We start from the raw sequence: 17673 nt of genomic DNA on the forward strand, positions 1-17673 counted from the left end.
GTTTTCTTTTGGGTCTCTGTATCTGTATTTACAAAGGGGACTGCCCCCTTTGATTTTTCAATGCATCGATCAATCCTTCCCATGATTAAGGAGAAAAATTCAGATGAGAAAGAGAGTAAGGGAATATTAAAAATGTGGAAACAAAAATTTGAATAAAAGAAGAGGGGGAAATTGTAAGAAATGGGCGGAGGAGTTTTGTTTCCACAGAACTAAAGGTGTGCTTCCCCGCCCTCCCCCACCCCAGCTTTAGCAGAGACCAGGCCTCAAGGTTGGTCAGGTGAGAGGTCAGAGGCTTGTAAGCATGTACATGCTTTTTGAGAAGGCAGTCTGGGGAATTAGAGAGGCCAAACCCGCTTGAACCAGTTCAAGCTTATCTAGGGTCTGGTCTTGGTCAAGAATCCAGGCCTACTGATTTGCGTAATTTGCATATGTTAAAGAGGGAAAGTAGGGGAAGTAAAAGAATATAGTTTAATCCTAAACTAAGACAAGGAAAATCTAATTAACTTCATTTTTGCTTCTGTATCCTTATTATCCTATTTATATAAACTGTATAACCTAGGAAAACTATGTAAAAAATAAAGAATGTAAACTAACCATGACTCTAGCAGGAGTGGAGGGAATGGTTACCCCTGCTCCTGCAGCTGTATCAGTGTGAGTGTTCTTGAGCACTACACCTGCTGTCTCGGGGAGCGTGATAAAATGCCTTCCTCTGCCAAAAAAAAAAATGTTGATGATTTATGTGGGCTTATTTTGTATCCTGCAACTTTGTTAAAGTTATTACCTCAACTAGTTTTTTAGTTGATTCTCTAGAATTTTCTAAGCACATTATCGTATTTTCTGCAGAGTGATGGTTTTGTTTTCTTGTTGACTATTATAATTCCTTCAATTTGTATTTCTTCTCTTATTGCTATAACTAGCACTTCTAGTATAACTTTGAATAACAATGTTAGCAGAAGGCTAACTGATCTTACTGGAAAGGCTTCTAGTTTATCCCCACTATGGATAACACTTGCTGATGGTTTTAGATAGATTTAGGGTAGCTAGGGGGCATAGTGGATAGAACACTGGCTCTGGACCCAGGAGGAAGGGAAGGCTGACTTGCCTTTCAGTCCAAGCTGCTCTGCCCTAGGCTGCTGTGGTGACATGTCACCTGAAAAAGATCACAAGGTTCTAGTGAACCCCACACTCAAGTGGATTGGAACTCAGGTTTTCCTAACCCCAGGCCCAGTACTCTATTCACTGTGCCCCCAGATGCCTAGAAGACTTGTAACACCAGCAGGACACTGGATAGAAGCCAAGCTGTTCTCTTCACCCTCCAAGGAGCCCACCTGGAGAAATCTTCCTGCCCAGACCTGAATTCAGGAAATTTTGGAGTCAGCTGTAAGGTGGAACCGCACCAGAAATCTCCCTTTTTGGCTAGAGGGCCAGAGGACAACACCACGCCACCTGAGAGAACTCAAAATCTACCTCCACCCCACAGAAGACAGGGGTTAGAAACCCTGCCCTTATCTTCCTTCTCAGGCCATGTGAACGTACGCCTCCCTTGCCGTGTGCTTTTGGTAGGAAAAAGAAATTCCCTTCCCCAATCCCTGGCCACATTTTAGAGAGAAAAAGGTAAGAAATGAGTCTCAAGAACCTCCTTCTTTTCTTTCTCCTCCTCCTCCTCCCTTTCTCTATTTTCCTTCTCCCTCTCTCTCTCTCCCTCCTTCCCTCTTTCCTCCTCCTTTTCCTTTTCTCCCTTTTCTTACTTTGATTACACTGCACGCCTAAAAGGAAGCTAGATGGCCACTGTGGCTATTACAAGAGCATCAGCACCCAGCCTACAGTCAGGGCCTGGCCGTGGCACAGAAGACCTCACCAGAAGGTGGGGATGGCTTTGGCCTTTCCTGGGCTGCTTGTGATTCTGGTGCTCACTGGAGCTTAGAGCAGGGCTACCTGGTTGCTGTGGCTTTCTCGCCTCCCCCCTGCCTGACAAGGCATTGAGCTCAGCTGTTGGCCCAGTGGTGGGGCTTGCCTCTGGCCCCCTATCAATTTCCTGGGCCAGGAAGGACAAGGTGCTAGCAGGCCCCCAGCTCCTCTTCCCTGCTTGCTCCTTTGCTCAGCAGATGGGCCATGCTGGTGGCCAGGGAGCAGGCCTGGGGCAGGGATCAGCTTTCCCTCCACCTCCAGTCAGGCAGGTGACACATGATATATGGCTGCTCAGCTGAGGCTGCAAGCACACACAGGCAGCCATAATGCCAGGGCTCCAGGCGCGTAGGTGCTGAAGGTTAGAGGGTCTCCATAGCCATTGTGGTCCCAAACTTCTCCAGGAGTCTGAATCTGGACTTGCCCCCACCCCATTTCCTATCCACTAGGTCTCTGGAGTCCCTGGCACAGCAGGCCTCAGCCCAGTCCTCACAAAGACCACCTACACCAGGCAACTGTCAAGATATCCACAGCCAAAAGCACACGGGGGTGTGGCCAAGGAGCCCAGGGCTCTCTGGCTTTTATCTGGCCACTACTTGCCCAACAGGACAGGGCTCAGAGGCCCACATCCCTGGGGAATGGCAAGCAGGGCTACCCTAGACAGAGGAGGCCAATGAGCCCGAGGAGGCTCTCTGTGCCATGGACCTATGCACCCACCACTACTGCCCAGGCTGGGCTGATCACAAATGCACGTGGCTCACACTAGGGAATCCAAGCCAGTAGCGGAACAGCAGTGAGGTCAGGTCCCCCTCCGCCTCCAGGACCCAAGAAATAGCATCAGGCACAGACGACCAGCCAGCAGTCACAGCCCACAATGAACCAAGGCCAGACGTAGAGCCCTCTTCCCTCCCACCTCTACAGGCCAGCAGGTGATACACTTCCATGCTCTTGTCCCTAATTCTCTTGAACTAGCCCTCTCTCTGCTGGGTCTACTTAAAGTGGGCAGCTACCAGGAGCCAGGAACCCAGTCCAAGGCTGTTCTCCCTAGGAAAGAGCAAATGGTGCTCCTTGCCCCTGTCTTCTGCCCTGCTCCATGGCCAGACAGGCAGACAAGGCCCTGGAAGGAGCCCTGGCAGAAGGCTGAGTGGGCTAAGCTGAGTCAGCTGCCCCCTGCCCTCGAGCGGTTGCTTTCAGAGGACATTGTTTTCAGGGACAGAGCAGTCAGTCCCTTCCAGACCTCATGTGAACAAGACTTGACCAGACAGTCACATCAGCCAGAACTTGGGCAGTTTCTCAGTGTGGCCGTGGGCACCTCACCTCGTCGGCTGCCCATCAGGGCTCCAACCTCCTCACCACAGCCTTTATTCACATCCTGCCAAGCCTGGGGAGGGTGTCCGTCAATAGAAGCTTCAGGCCACAGGGTGGAAGGCCCAGTGGGCAGAGAGCAACGTGGGGCAGGCTCATCTTACCCAAATAACGGGCTAAAATCCTGGCCAAGAGGTCACCAGAGGTTGTCTTGTGGGGGTAGAGAAGAATGTCTTGTTGCTGGCTCTGATCCCCAGGCCAGGGGAGCAGGTCTGAAGGGTAGAGGGGGACAGAGTGCACTTACTTGGGGAAGATGGCCGTCATTAGGGCGGATGCGTAGCCAGGCTTGCAAGCCCCATCTGACAAGTTGGCATACTTGGTCGCTAACTCTGCAGGCCTGTGAGGGAAAAGGAGATGGGAGTTAGCAGGCCCAGCATCTTCACTGCTCCTCAAGTCCACATCTAGAGACTGTCTGAGATCTCCTACAGCATGTCCCCAATCCTACTCCCTCTATCTACCTAACTGCCTCCCATCCTTCAAGAAGACCTTGACCTTCAAAAAGTCTGTCCTGAACTGTCCCCAGCCTGGAAATGCCCCCTCCCTCCTGAAAGCCTCTAGTGAAGGATCCTGGAGTAGCAGGCCAAAGGATCGGCCATCTGCCCCCATCCCTAACAAGCAGCCACCTGGCCTCTGTTTAAACACTTCCGATGACAGGAAGCTCCCCACCTTTCCGGCAGTCAGGAGCAGTGGACAGAGCACTTTGCCTGGGATCAAGAAGGCATGAATTCAAATATGACCTCAGACGCTTTCTAAAGGGGAAAACAAAGGCTGAGGGAGATGAAGGGAACTGCCCCCAAGATCACATGGGAGGGAAAGAAACAAGATCTGAGTTCCAAGCCAGCACTGTGTCTACTTCCCTGAGTGTGGGCAGCTGCAGCAGGAGGTGCAGGCTACAGGGCAAGGGAAGGGGTGGAGGAGTCAGCCCCAAGGGCCTACTCCTCAGAACAGGGACCACACCTCGGGGGCCGTGAGGATTCCCCCAAAGATCAATGGCCGGGATGCTTAACCAAGGACGTCTGATGTCCCTACAGATCTGAGGCAACAGGAGTGGCAACACCTCCTTCCCTAAACCAGGGACAGGTGCCCTGCCAGGAGAAAAGTGGCTCATATCAGACCAAAGGCCTTTCATGGGCAGGAGCCCTGCATGCCTCCTCTAGACATAACCACAGGGAAGCAGCCTCTTTGCCTCAGTCCGTAAGGAAGGAATTCATGGAAACCCCCACAATTTAGCACTGGTTTCTTCAGTCAGACCCGTGAGGATATTGACACCATGTGGACAGACACAGTCAGGGCCTCTGGGAGCCCGGTAAGCCAGGGTGGCCTTCTCAGACACACACACACACACACCCCACTGTGGCTCTCTCCGGTGGGGACCGACACAGCCAGGGCCTCTGGGAGTCCTTCTGAGGGCTAGGACTGGGGAGGTCGGGGAGGTTGCCACAGGAAAGGGGAATAAGAAGGAAGAGGCTTTGATTAAAGGCCTACTACGTTCCAGGCACTGTGCTAAGAATTTTACAATTATCTCGTTTGGTCCTCACAACTGTGAAAAATAGGTGCTATTATTATCCCCCATTGTACAGCGAGGAAACTGAGGCAGGCAGGAAGTAGATGACTCACCAGGATCACACAGCTAGTAAATGTCTGAGGTTGGATTGGAACTTGGGTCTTCCTGACCTCTCTAGATTGCACCACAGAAGATGGATGGGCACCCGACATCAAACCACCCTGACACCTTCTTTGCTGCCCACCTGATCCTATCTCTACATCAGAGGGAAGACTTGGGGAAGACGGAGGTCGGTCTCGGTGGGGCCCATGTCCACCACGGTGCTGAGCACGTACTTGCCAGCCTGGATGTGCAGCCAGAGCCAGAGGCCTGGGGCCAGTCAACTTGAGCTCCCCTCAGAGGGAGTGGAAGGGACGAGGCAGGCCTAGCTCCCTCCTCTCCTCATCCTGGCATTCTGGGTGCTCTAACCCAGGCAGCAGGGTCCGGAAGGCCTCCCCCACAAAGAAGTGCCCCCTCTGGCCCCAGAATGCGGAGTTCCCTCTTACAACAAACAGGCAAAGTCAAGGCCATTCCTCAATTAAAATGCCACTGCCATGAGCCGCGCTGCCTGTGTAGGAGAAGAATAAGGGGAGTGTTGGGCTGGCTGAGTCACCTCCCACAGCAGCCCCTCCATGGGTGTGGGACCCCCAGGCCATCTGTAACCCAAACCACAAGAGTTTCTGAACAGGGAGCATTTTACTGTCAGGCCTAACTCCGAAATGCCATAGGCTTATGAGGATGTCGAAGGCCACCCCAGATGTCTGGCTGACTCTGGGCTCTTGTCCTTGAAAGAGCATCCATCAGATAGCATGTCACAGACCCACTGTCTCCCTAGGTCCAAGGGGAAAAGGCCCCCAGCTCTGCAGCCATGTGAACAACACAGATTCATTTAACAAACATTAATCCGATACCTGATCCTGCGCCCAGCACTGAGGGTAAAGACAAAAAAGAAACGGCCCTAGCTCTCAGTAGTTTAATTTAATAAACATTTATATATTAAGTGCCTACTGTGTGCCAGACGCTGTGCTAAGAGTCGGGGATACAAATATGAAAAAGACAGTCCTTGCCTTCGAGAAGCTTCCCATCTAACAGGGAAGACACAGAAGGAGGCGGGAAAGGGGGAGCACCAGGGGTGCCCCCCAGTGAGGACTCCCCCACTCTAGGAGGAAGCTTCCTCGAGGGCTCTTGCTGAGCAATGTGCTTTTAAAACGGGGAGGCCCAGAATTCACGGCACGTACATGAGCAAAGGACACGACACCTGTGAGACCCCTGGCAACCCTGAAAGCACCGGGGAAAAAGCATTTATTGTTATTATCACTACCTCTTATGTACGTAGTTATGTGCATGTAGTCTCCCCAATTATAATGAACTCCTCGAAGCCAGGGACCATGTTGCCTTTCTTTGTATCACTGGGGCTTAATATAGTGCTTGGCACACAGCAGGTGCTTAATAAATGATTGCTGACTGACTGAACCCAATAGTCTACATGAGGCCTGATATGGGCAGATGACAGTGGGACTATCGCTTTCCCTCTCTTGGATGCTGTACCGCTCTCAGTACAGCCCAAGTTCCCGTTAGATTTTTTTTTGGGGGGGGGGGTGCGGCTACCACTTCCCACTGCTGCCTCATATTAAGCTTGTGGTCTGCTTAAACCTCCAGATCTTTAACTAGCCATTCATTTTCTACATGTCTCTTTGTATTTGGTTAAGTGTCAACGTTTCCCCTATGGGTTATAGGCTATTATAAACAATGTGGTTATAGTGGAGATGTGTCTCTAAGCCCTGGGATCCAGGAGTTAATTAGCATAAAGGAAGACACAAGAGAAGATGTGAAGAAAACATTTTGCCAGTCTCCAAATGTCCAAATGGTAGTCAGATGGAGAAGGGTTAGATGTTATCTTCGGAGTAAACCAACAGGGAGAAGCTGCACAGTGTCAGAGCTTGACTCAACACAAGGAAATATTTTTTTACAAATAGAAATATCGAAAAATGCAATGCACTTGGGTGGTAGTGAGCTTCACATCACTGAAGGTATTTAAGAAGGCTCTGGCTGACCACTCAGTGATGTGTACCTGGTAATCCCAATTTGGGCAGACGCTGGGCTGACCCCTGGGGCCCCTTCCAATTCTGCAGGCCCAGAGCTTGTGGTTATCTGGGTGCTTGTCTCACTCGTCTGACCCTAGCTTCCATGGGAGCCTCATTCCCACACAGACCAAAGTCTTCTTGGATCTTCTTCCTAGAGCTTCGGGAGGAAATAGAATTGTGGGAGAGAGGGTGCAGACTGTCATGGCTCAGGAGGGACTGAGGATAGAGAGAAAAGACTAAGGAAACTTCTCCCCTCAGAGGCTATTAAGCTCTTATCATAGGGAAGAGACATCTTGAGTCTTTGAAATCCTCAGACACGTGAATGGTGGGAGTCCATTTCCAGAGTTAAGAAGTCAGCAGTTATAGTTAATATTTAGAAGTGACTCCAACTGCGATCTTTCTCACTGTGATACATTGTTGAGGTATTTAAATATGACAGAGTAAACGTTTAAATACTCAACTGATTAATATCTTTTATTGTTTGTTACACTGCTAATAAATTGCATATCCAGCAACACAGATGTTTATTTCAGTTTATGAGATTAAGCTGTTTGAGAGGAGAAAAGGAACAAGAGCTTATGGAGGAAAAGGTTTCTCCAGTTTGTTTAATAAACTATAGTGAGGGCTCAGTGCTAACTGATTAATTAATGAGATTGTGCATTCCTATTACTTTGTGAGCAAATATCAGAGCACAGCCTTGGACTGGCTTAGAGTCTGAGATGAGAATGAAGAAGGCCAATGAGGCCAGTAACAGGAGGAGGGGAGGGGCTTTGCTGCGGCCACCTTTGCCCTCCATTCAGTGGGGCAGTTGTCCCGTATGCCTGATGGGATGCCTTAGTTGTAAGCTCCTTAAGACAATGGGGTGAGAAGTCCCTGGGAGTCAGCTGCTTCCAAGATCTCTCAATAAATGATGCACCAAAGGGAAGAAAAACTACAAATGCCTCATGGGAAACTAAAATCAGCATCAAATTAAATGAGCTAAGAAGAGCCAAGTGCTGACCCAAATTGTAGAGTCCTCCAGAACAAGTGACAAAGTGATCAGAGCAGAACCAAAGGCCCAACAGAGAAATGACCTTTCTGAAGGAAGGGGGCGAGGACCTCTGGCCAGAAAATCCCAAGACAAGCGGAAGTTGAAGGGAAGAAAATATCAAAGGTGAGAAAAAGGGAGACTGGCCAGGAGCAGTCACAACGATAGCCAAAAGGGAGAGAGGAGTGAGACACTCAACCTTCCACAGACTCAACACATCAGCAAACAGACCGCCCTGATCCTCAGGCAGGGGAAGAGAGGATCAGGAAATCCCCAAATGCTCTTGAGAAGAATCGAAGGGACTGAGGTCTGGGCTTGGAGTCAGGAAAGGCATGGGTTCAAATCCTGGCTCCAGCCCTGGACAAACCATTTAAGAACTCTGAGGCTCAATTCCCAGATCTATCAGAGGTCTGTCAGCCCCTTCACTGCCTCTACTCTATAGAATCAGGAGGACAAAGAGGAGGAAGAGGACGAGACCAGTGCTTTGCAAATCCTGTTCACTGACAGAAACCAAACTTTGATTAAGATAAAGTCTGGCAAAAACCTGAAGAGCACTTCTCTACTCTCTGGAGAGAGGTAGGGGACTGTGGGTGAGAATGGTGCCTACACTGTATCCATTGGTTTTACTTAATTACTTTTCTTAAATGACTATGATATAAAAACAACAAGCATAGGTAAAAATTTTTAAAAAGAAATTAAGAGTTATGAGCATCCTTACTAAAATATTCAGAGTCAAGAGACTAACCTAGAAGGCAAGCCAAAATAGCAATCTCAGAATTATTGACATCACAGAAAATTTAGAGAAAACAAAAGAATCTGAGCACGACATTTCAGGAAATCACAGAAGAAAGCTTTGCAAGCTCCAGGGACTCCCTCTTGGCTCTAGGATAAAGTACAGACTTTTCACCTTGCTGCTTAAGGGCCTTCACAAGCTGGCTGCAGCCCATCTTTCTGGAATCTCTGCACAACACTTCCTCATCTCACTTCAACCTGGGGCTGCAATCTTGTGGACTGCGGGGCCTCCCAGACACTGCTGTTTGCAGATGACATAGTACAAATGCATCACACCCTAGAGCCCCTCAGAGGCTCCTGGAAGAGATCTGGACCCACACAGAGGAGTTTCCATCCATACAGGAAAGACCAAGCGGATGAAGAATGTCTGTTGCCCAGAGCTCAGCACACATTTGGATGGATGCCCCATGGAGGCTGTCCAACAATGTGTGTATCTGGCGTGGACAGGACAGGTGGAGAGTAAGCAAGGCCCCAAGCTAAACGAGAAAAGGACAGTGGGCTGGATGCCCATCTTTTCAGGACTCACACTCTACCGGTGTTGCTGTACATTAGTGAGACACAGAACACAAGTTTCTAAAGATGAGCATCGGCCAGAGGGCTGGAGAGAGAGGCCCACAGTCGTGGGAAGAGCCGCTACACAAAGGCAACGGAAAACTAAAGGGAAACAGGAAAAAAAGACGCCATCATGGAACCATGTGACAGGAAGAGAAAGCAGCTGATCACACAGCGAGAGGTGGGTAGCCAGAGGGCTCCCTCCCCCAGGGGTCCTCACCTGTCGCATAGTCCCTCTGATGCTAACTTTTGGGAAGAAACAGGCTGCAATCTGCATCATGGGAGGGAATTCCTGAATCCGTGGGATCACAGGGACACCACAGGACTAGAATATATACTTGCGTACTCTGCCTCATGCACCCTATGTAAGAATCCATCTCCTGTCTCCACTCACATGGTGACCAAAGAAGCCTAGTCTTGGCCCTGGGCTCTGACACAGGAGTCCTGCCCCACCCCCTCACCCCAACACATACACACACTTCTTGTCTCAGAGCTCACCCCCTCTGCCCCCTCCCACTCACCCAGGATACCAACAAGGAGAGGAAGAGGGATGACCCAGGATCCAGGACTGGTCTTTTCCTTCCTGGGGGTGATTTGTTTAACCAAATGCTGATACAGGGAACATGGATAGACCAAGGCAAAGAAAACCCAATCTAGGAAGTCAAGGCCAACAGGATCCCAAGCAATGGTCTGCTCCAACAACCAGAGCTGCCTGCAAGGGGAATGGATGATTTGGAAGCTAGTAAGCTTCCTATCCTGGCCACTCTTCAAGCTGAAGTGGGGTACCCACTGCTTAGGGGTGCCATGGGGAGATTCCTGTTCAAGTGCCAGCTTGACTGAAGCCTCCACAGGACTTTCCAGGTAAGCTATTCTAGGGATTCAGTGTCCTACAAGGGTGAGGCCCGGCTCAAGGCTCCAACTCCAACATCTAGGTCCCAGGCCACAGGCCACAACAGCTTGATAAGGACAATTTGGATTAAGAAAGCCTCTGAACCTGCATTCTACCAAGGCAAAGCTCACATATAGGGAACAGACCAGGAGCCTCTGAGCAAGGGAACAAAGAGAAGCCGGACTCCAGCTTTTCAAGGGTAAGCATCTGTTCCATAAAAGGGAGGGTCAGGCTCTGGGGGAATGCAGAAGAGAAAGGAAGGAGGACAGGGAAGGCGAGAGAGAGAGAGAAAAGGAGGGAAAGAGGGAAAAGGGAGGGGGAAGAGGAGAAGGGCAGGAGAGGGAGGGAGGAGGAAGAGAAAAAGAGAGAGAAGGGGAAGGAGGGAGGGAGAGAAAGAGGGAGGGAGGAAATAGGAAAAAAGCAGGGTATAGAAAGGGGGAAAGGGAGAGGGGGAGAAAGAGAAGAAAATGCAACTGGAGAGAGACAAGTGAGAGGGAAAGAGAAAGAAGAAAGGCATTGCAGTGGCTAGAAGGCCCCCATCTGCTCCTGCTTACAGTAGAGGTAGCCCAGGCTCCCAGGAGGGGACATGGGGGAGGGAGTTCACAAAACCTGGGCTCAGATATGGGCCTGGGATATGTGGAAAGCCGGGCTTAGCCAAAACCAAGAGTTCTCTTCCCAAAGGGCTCATGAAAGTCCCCAGTGCCAGAGAGAGGCTACCAGGGAGCAGGCAGGCAGACAGATGAGTGGGTGGGTAGCCAGGCTCTTGGCCTGAGTTTTTTTAATATTAATTAATTTAGTTTTAGTTTTTTTAACATTCACTTTCATAAGATTCTGAGTTCCAAATTTTCTCCCCCTCTCTCCCCTCCCCCTACCTCAAGATGGCATGCAATCTGATATAGGCTCTACATATACATTCATATTAAATGTATTTTCACATTAGTCATGTTGTAAAGAAGAATTAGAACCAAAGGGAAGAACCACAAGAAAGAAGAAACAAAAAAAGAGAAAGCAAATAGTCTGCTTCGATCTGCATTCAGATGCCATAGTTCTTTCTCTGGATGTGAACAGCATTTTCCATCATGAATCTTTTGGAGTTGTTCCAGGTCCTTGCATTGCTGAGAAGAGCTAAGTCTATCAAAGTCAGTCATCACACACTGTGGCTGTTACTGTGTACAGTGCTCTCCTGGTTCTACTCCCCTCACTCAGCATCAGTTCATGTAAGTCTCTCCAGGTTTTTCTGAAGTCCGCCTGCTCATCATTTCTTATAGCACGATAGTATTCCATTACATTCATATACCACAGCTTGTTCAGCCATTCCCCAACGGATGGGCATCCCCTCGATTTCTAATTCTTATTGTCCTGAGACAGTTTCTTGTCCCCCTGAGTCTCCTCTTCTCCAGGATAACCATGATCCGTCTTCTGATCATCACCAGCATGTCCCCGAAGCCCCTCCCTAGCCTGGTGGTCTCCTCCCAAGTTCAGCACCTCAGTATTCTTCTAAAACTGCAGTGCCAAGAACTGAGCACATCCTCCAACGGTTTGACCTGGGCATGATGCTGTGGGCCTATCACCACCCTATTCCTGGAGGTTATGGCTTTCTTGATTCCACTCATGGTCATCACATCACACAGTAGGCTTGCTTCTGTCCCACCTTGCACCAACACAGAGGAGCCAGAAACATTCTACTCCCCTGACATTATCCATGGAGCTACTCCCATCAACTGCTCCTCTGCCAGGACACATCCCCTACAGCTGGCAGTCTCCCAGCGCCATTTCCTTTCCTGTTCCCTGTGATGCTGGATCCCCATCTGCCTACCGTCTGACATCTAGCTCAGCCCTGCCGCTTCCAGAGCCCACTTCGGGTCTGCCTGCCTTTTCCACCGTGCCCTCTGGAATTCCTGAACCCTTCCTTTTAGGTCCCTCCTCACCCTCTTCCCATTCTCCGGGATACCTGGCCCTGCCACTGAGGATGTGCATCCCTGGCTGCACCTTGTATCATACCCCCCAACTCACTGTCTTTTGCCTGTCTTTGTAGAGACAGCTGGTGGCACAGTGGCTAGAGTGCTGGGCCTGGAATCAGGAAGACTTGAGTTCAAATCTGACCTGAGGCATTGATTAGCTATGCGACCCTGGGACCTGTTTGTCTCAGTTTTCCTAGCTGTAAAATGTGTATACTAATAGCATTTATCTCCCAGGGTTGTTGTGAGGACCAAAGGAGATGATATTTGTCAAAGGCACTTAGCATAGTGTTCGGCATACTGTAGGTGCCGTATGAATGCTGATTCCCTTCCCCAGGCCCTCATGCTGAACACAGTGCCTAGTACATAGTAGTCGCTTAACAAATACTTGCTGACTGACCAGTAACAGTGGGGAGGTCAATCCCCTTTGCTCCCTTCACCATGTCCAGACTCTCCCTCTGCCTCCATCACACATTTTTCAGGGAATGGGCGCTGCCCTAGCTTCCCTGTTCAATTCCACACCATCCCCTGGCTCTTGAATTCCTTGCCCTGGGTCCCAAGCCCTCTCGCATGGCTCCAGCTCAGAGAAGATCCAGGAATCTGGCCCAGCACAGGTGCTGGGGGCACAGACATCACCAACAGACACCATGAGAAGGCCTTCCACGCAAGCCTCCAATCTCTTGGCAGAATGGTAGCCCCATAGATGGCGGCAGGAAAGCAGGGACTTGCCTAAGCTCCCCCCGCCAAAATCCCTCCAAACACCTGTAAAAAAATGGCTCTGAATGAATTCTAGAGCTGCAGAACCCACGAAATAGCAGAGGGAAAGAGATCTCCAGCCCAGGAGAGCCTGGATGGTCACCAGGTCACAAGAATCAAGAGAAGCATGAAAAGGTAAACAAGAATGAGAATTCATACGGAACTCACTAAAGTTGAACTGTTACATTTACATTCCTACATGGAAAGGTGATGTGTGTAATTCAGGAGACCTTTCTCAGTATTAGGTTGAAGGAAATATAGACAGAGGGCACAGGATGAGTTCAATATGAAGGGATGATATCTAAAAAATGAAATAAATTTAAAGGGTGAGAGAGGAATATATTGAGAGAGGGAGAAAGGGAGAGATAGAATGGGGTAAATTATCTCACATAAAAGTGGCAAGAAAAAGCAGTTCTGTTGGAAGGGAAGAGGGGGCAGGTGAAGGGGAATGAGTGAATCTTACTCTCATCAGATTCAACTTGAGGAGGGAATAACATACACACTCAATTGGGTATCTTACTCCACAGGAAAGTAAGGGGAAGGGGATAAAAAAGGGGGGATGATAGAAGGGAGAGCAGATAGGAGGAGGAGGAGGTAATCAAAAGTAAACACCTTTGAAAAGGAACTGGAAGAAAGTTGAATAAAAGGAGACAGGATAGAATGGAAGGAAATATAGTTAGCCTTTCACAACGTGAGCATTATGGAAGTATTTTGCATAATGATACATGTGTGATCTATGTTGAATTGCTTGCCTTCTTAGGGAGGGTGGGTGGGGAGGGAAGAGGGGAGACAATTTGGAACTCAAAGTTTTAAAAGCAGATGCTTAAAAAAAATTAAAAAAAATTTTTTTGCATACAGCTGAGAAACAAGATATATAGGAAATGGGGCATGGAAATCTATCCTGCCCTACAAGAAAGTAAGGGGAAAGGGGATGGGGGAGGGAATGGGGTGAAAGAGGGAAGGGCTGACTGGGGAACAAGGCAATCAGAATATGCCATCTTGGAATGGGGGGAGGGTAGAAACGGGGAGAAAATTTGTAACTCAAAATCTTGTGGAAATCAATGTCGAAAATTAAAACATTAAATAAAATATATACAGAAAAAAAGAATGGTAGCCCTAGCAGGCGCTGGTTCTGTGGAGCCCAGGTAGGAAGCAGAGACCAGACACTGCATATCAGGGTGTCTCAATCCCCCCATTCACTTCACAACATCGACTGCGGCTCTGCACTCCCTGTTCTTCCATGGCCACTGCCAGGCCCTGGGGCACAGAGGGGAGTGGAATCCAGCCTCCTGCACTGCCCAAGCCTTGGTGTAAAAGGCTCCAGCTGGCACCGACTCCAGTGAAAAGAAGGGGCCTCCGCAGGGCTCTGGACTGGGCAGGGGTAGGGCTCATGGTGGCTAGAGGCAAGTCCATTCTCAAATGGGTAAAGATCTTCTCCTGTGAGATTACCTTCCACCTCCTTGGGGTGGGGATATTGGCGGTCCCTGGCAGTTTGCATATTGTCACTCTCCCCCACTGGAAAGAGGGCTCCCCAGGGCAGGGGCTGCTTGTGCCCTTCTTCATATCCCCAATGCCTAGCACAGAGTAAGAGCCTAGAGGCTAATAAATAAATGCTTGCTGATTGATTGAGTGAAATGAAATGCTTATTAACTTGGTAACAGAATGGCCCTTAAAGGGTTTCCAAAAAGTCATTTCCTCTGCCAGATGATTGGAAAGCCGAGCCTTCCCTGGGGGAGGGGAAGAGGAACAACTTCATTTTCTCTCTGTACTTTACTAAAGACACTTGAAATAAGTCTGGGAGCTGCTCCTTCCACAGGGAACACTCCTTAAGTGGAGAGGAGGTGGGGAACCTAGGGGAACTAGGTCAGGAACACTAGCAGTGCCTTGGGCCCTACAAGAGGCCAGCCTGCCTGCCTTATAGAGCACTGAGGCAGGCACTGGGGAGACTGAGATACCAGGGAAGGAAAGAAGGCACACAAGAAGAGATGAACCTTGGACTGCCCAGTGGGATTTTTTGTTGGTTTTTTTGGGGGGCAGAGTAAGAACATTTAATAAGCAAAGGGAGGGAAGAAGGACCTTTCAAACATAGGGCACAGTATAAGCAAAGGCCTGGAGGCAGGAGAGCCATCAGGAAAATTGGAAAGCAATTTGCCAAAAACAGAGTTAGCCCAGAAGCATCCACATGGAGACTTGACCCAGAGAAAGGAAGCTTCTTGAGGTCAGAGGGTATTTGTCTTTGTCTTTCTAGTGCCCAACAAAGTTCCAGGAGATGGTTTCAGAGAAACCTGGGAAGACCTGTATGAACTGATGAAGACTAAAGTGAGCAGAACCAGGAGAACAGATAATACAATAACATCATCGTCATAAACATAAGCAACTCTGAAAGACTTCAGAACTCTGATCAGCACAAGGACAGAGCACGGTTCCAGAGGACTCCCGATGAAACACCCTGCCCGCCTCCAGTCAGAGAGGGGAGGGTCTCAGAGTGCAGGTGTATATTGGGGGGAGGGGACATTCTTTGGCCAGGGCCACTGCAGGAAAGCATCTTGTTTGACTATACATGCATGTGACCTGTTTTGTTCTTCTTGCCTCCTCAACAGGATGGGGAGGGAAAGGGAAGAAAAGAGAGAGAAGGTAGAATTAGGGAACTGGTGATTGAAGGTTATCTGTAACGATGGTACAGGAATGTTCTGAGCAGTAATTTGGATTGATCTCTCCTTTGGCTTTTGTTATCAATAAAATTACTGATCCCTTTTCCTTTAAAAACACACACAAAGATTTGTTTCCTTCAAGGCTCAGGGAGTCTCCTCAGATTATTCCTAGATGGTGCTGGCTGTCTCCCCAGATACGCTCATTTGTCTGTTTGCATCCTATTTCCCCAGCAGACTGTAAGCTCCCTGAGGGCAGGAGCTATTTTTCTTTTTCTTTTTTTTTTTGGAGGGGGGAAGGCAGGACAATTGAGGTTAACTGACTTGCCCAAGGTCACACAGCTAGTAAGTGTGTCAAGTGTCTGAGGATGGATTTGAACTCAGGTCCTCCTGACTCCAGAACTCTACTCACTGCACCACCTAGCTGCTCATTTTTTTTTATCTTCAGATGCCCTCTTCTGAGTGCAGGAATGGCTGGGCATACAGGACGAACGTGGTAAATACTTGGTCACTTGAATCCTTGACTTAAGGCAGCTTCTCCCAATTCTCCTACGCTATTTAGGGTTCTGGGGACTCGGCCTCAGGGCTGATGTTAGTACTTGTGGAAGATGAAAACTGGTCTGGGGCTGGTAACCCAGCTCAAGGTCTGGGGTATGTACAATGGGGGAGGCAGAGAGGGTCAGGCTTGGTGAATTAGCCCTAGAAGTGGGAGAGAGAAAAGAAGCAGGTGCAAAAGGCTCTCCTGGAAGAGGAGGAGGGAAAGCGTCCAGGTGAGGCTGAGCTCCCACACTCTAGCCCATGTCCTAGCTGCACTCCCACAGCGGGGCAACAAGGAGTGTGGGCCCTTGGTCAGCCCCAGCCTTTTCTGGGCTCTTTCCTATCCAGCCCCCAATGACAGCAACATGACATATGTTAAGTGCCTGCTGTGGTTCTAAGGGCCTGCCCTCAAGGAACCTGGAGTCCAGCTGCAGAGAGCCAGGCTCTAGAGTGTGCACAAAATCACACAACCAGAAAACACAAGATGCCAGCCAGCAACATTCAAGATATGCTCACGTGGAGGAGGGGTGCAAGGGAGGGCAGGCTTCCTGGAGGAGAGGGCACCAGAGCAGAGCTGGGCTTGAAAGGATGGGGAGAAATAAGGATGGGGAAGGGGGCAGGGAGGGCGGGGGATGAAGCACAGACTTGGGGAAAGTGGGGCAGGAAAAATCCCACTTTTGTATCAAAAGCAGCTGTCACCATCCTCAACTGTGTCTAGACGCTGCCCCACATACAGCCCGTGACTCTTCAGTGACTACTGAACTCGGTTCCCACAGCGGGGATTCCTTCTGACACAGTTTGGTTCCCTGTGCGTTTGGGGGAGCAGAACCTGAGGAGGAAGCTGGGCCCTGGGTCCCAACCCCTTTATTTCTTGGAGGCCTATGGGGGGAGGGGCATGGTACAGGAGCTAAGAAACTGGGTAGGGACAGGATGTCCAACAGTGGAGGACCTTCAATGCCAGGCAAAGATGCCTGTACTTTACACAGTATGTGTCGGGGTGTACATCCAAGCAGGAAGAAGAGGAATTGGCCCTTGGGCAGGACTTTTTCTGAGCCCACTCATTTACATGGAGAACAGAAGAAGCTCAGGGTTGGAAAGCTAGGGAACTCTGAACCCTGGAGCTGCCAATCACCACACCTCCCTGGTTTATAGTTTTTAGAGATTAAAATTGGGAAGAATATGGAATGATCACCATGAACTAAAGTGGGGTATCCTATGACCTCAAGCCTAGAGACTTGGGAGTTTGTCCAAAGAAAAGATTGAGCCTGAGGACATTAGTGAAATGAGGGGACCCTCTATTTTGTTCTAAGAGCCTGGTACCAGGGACTGAGACTCTCTAGGCAGCCAGATGAGAAAAACCAATACTCTTAAGAAAACAAGACTTTATGAAAACCTAATGAAATGGGGTTTGTGGAAGAAATCTTTTCCTGCTGCTTTTCTTCCTATTATTTCATTAAATGTCTTTTCTTTGAACTAATTGTACCTTCTAGATGATTAGAAAAGGAAAACACCTTGTGTGGGGGCTTGTGAACTGCAGTTTTAAGAGATGAACGCACAAAATATTTTGAATCTGGATGACTCACTCAGAGACTTGGGGTGGGAGGCTGCCAATAGGCA

At 49.3% G+C, this 17673-nt stretch overlaps 1 protein-coding gene across 7 annotated transcripts in view; it reads right to left on the minus strand.

The window, feature by feature from the left end:
* The window catches only part of ST3GAL3 (ST3 beta-galactoside alpha-2,3-sialyltransferase 3), a 135098-nt gene that overhangs the window by 61653 nt on the left and 55772 nt on the right, over positions 1-17673 (minus strand). For all 7 annotated transcript variants that reach the window (XM_036756281.1, XM_036756280.1, XM_036756279.1 and 4 more), the window contains one exon: positions 3515-3607. In XM_036756281.1, the coding sequence (XP_036612176.1) occupies positions 3515-3607 (93 nt within the window). The remainder of the gene's footprint in view (positions 1-3514; positions 3608-17673) is intronic.

This window comes from Trichosurus vulpecula, chromosome 4 (genome assembly GCF_011100635.1).
Source record: "Trichosurus vulpecula isolate mTriVul1 chromosome 4, mTriVul1.pri, whole genome shotgun sequence".
Classification (NCBI taxonomy): domain Eukaryota; kingdom Metazoa; phylum Chordata; class Mammalia; order Diprotodontia; family Phalangeridae; genus Trichosurus; species Trichosurus vulpecula.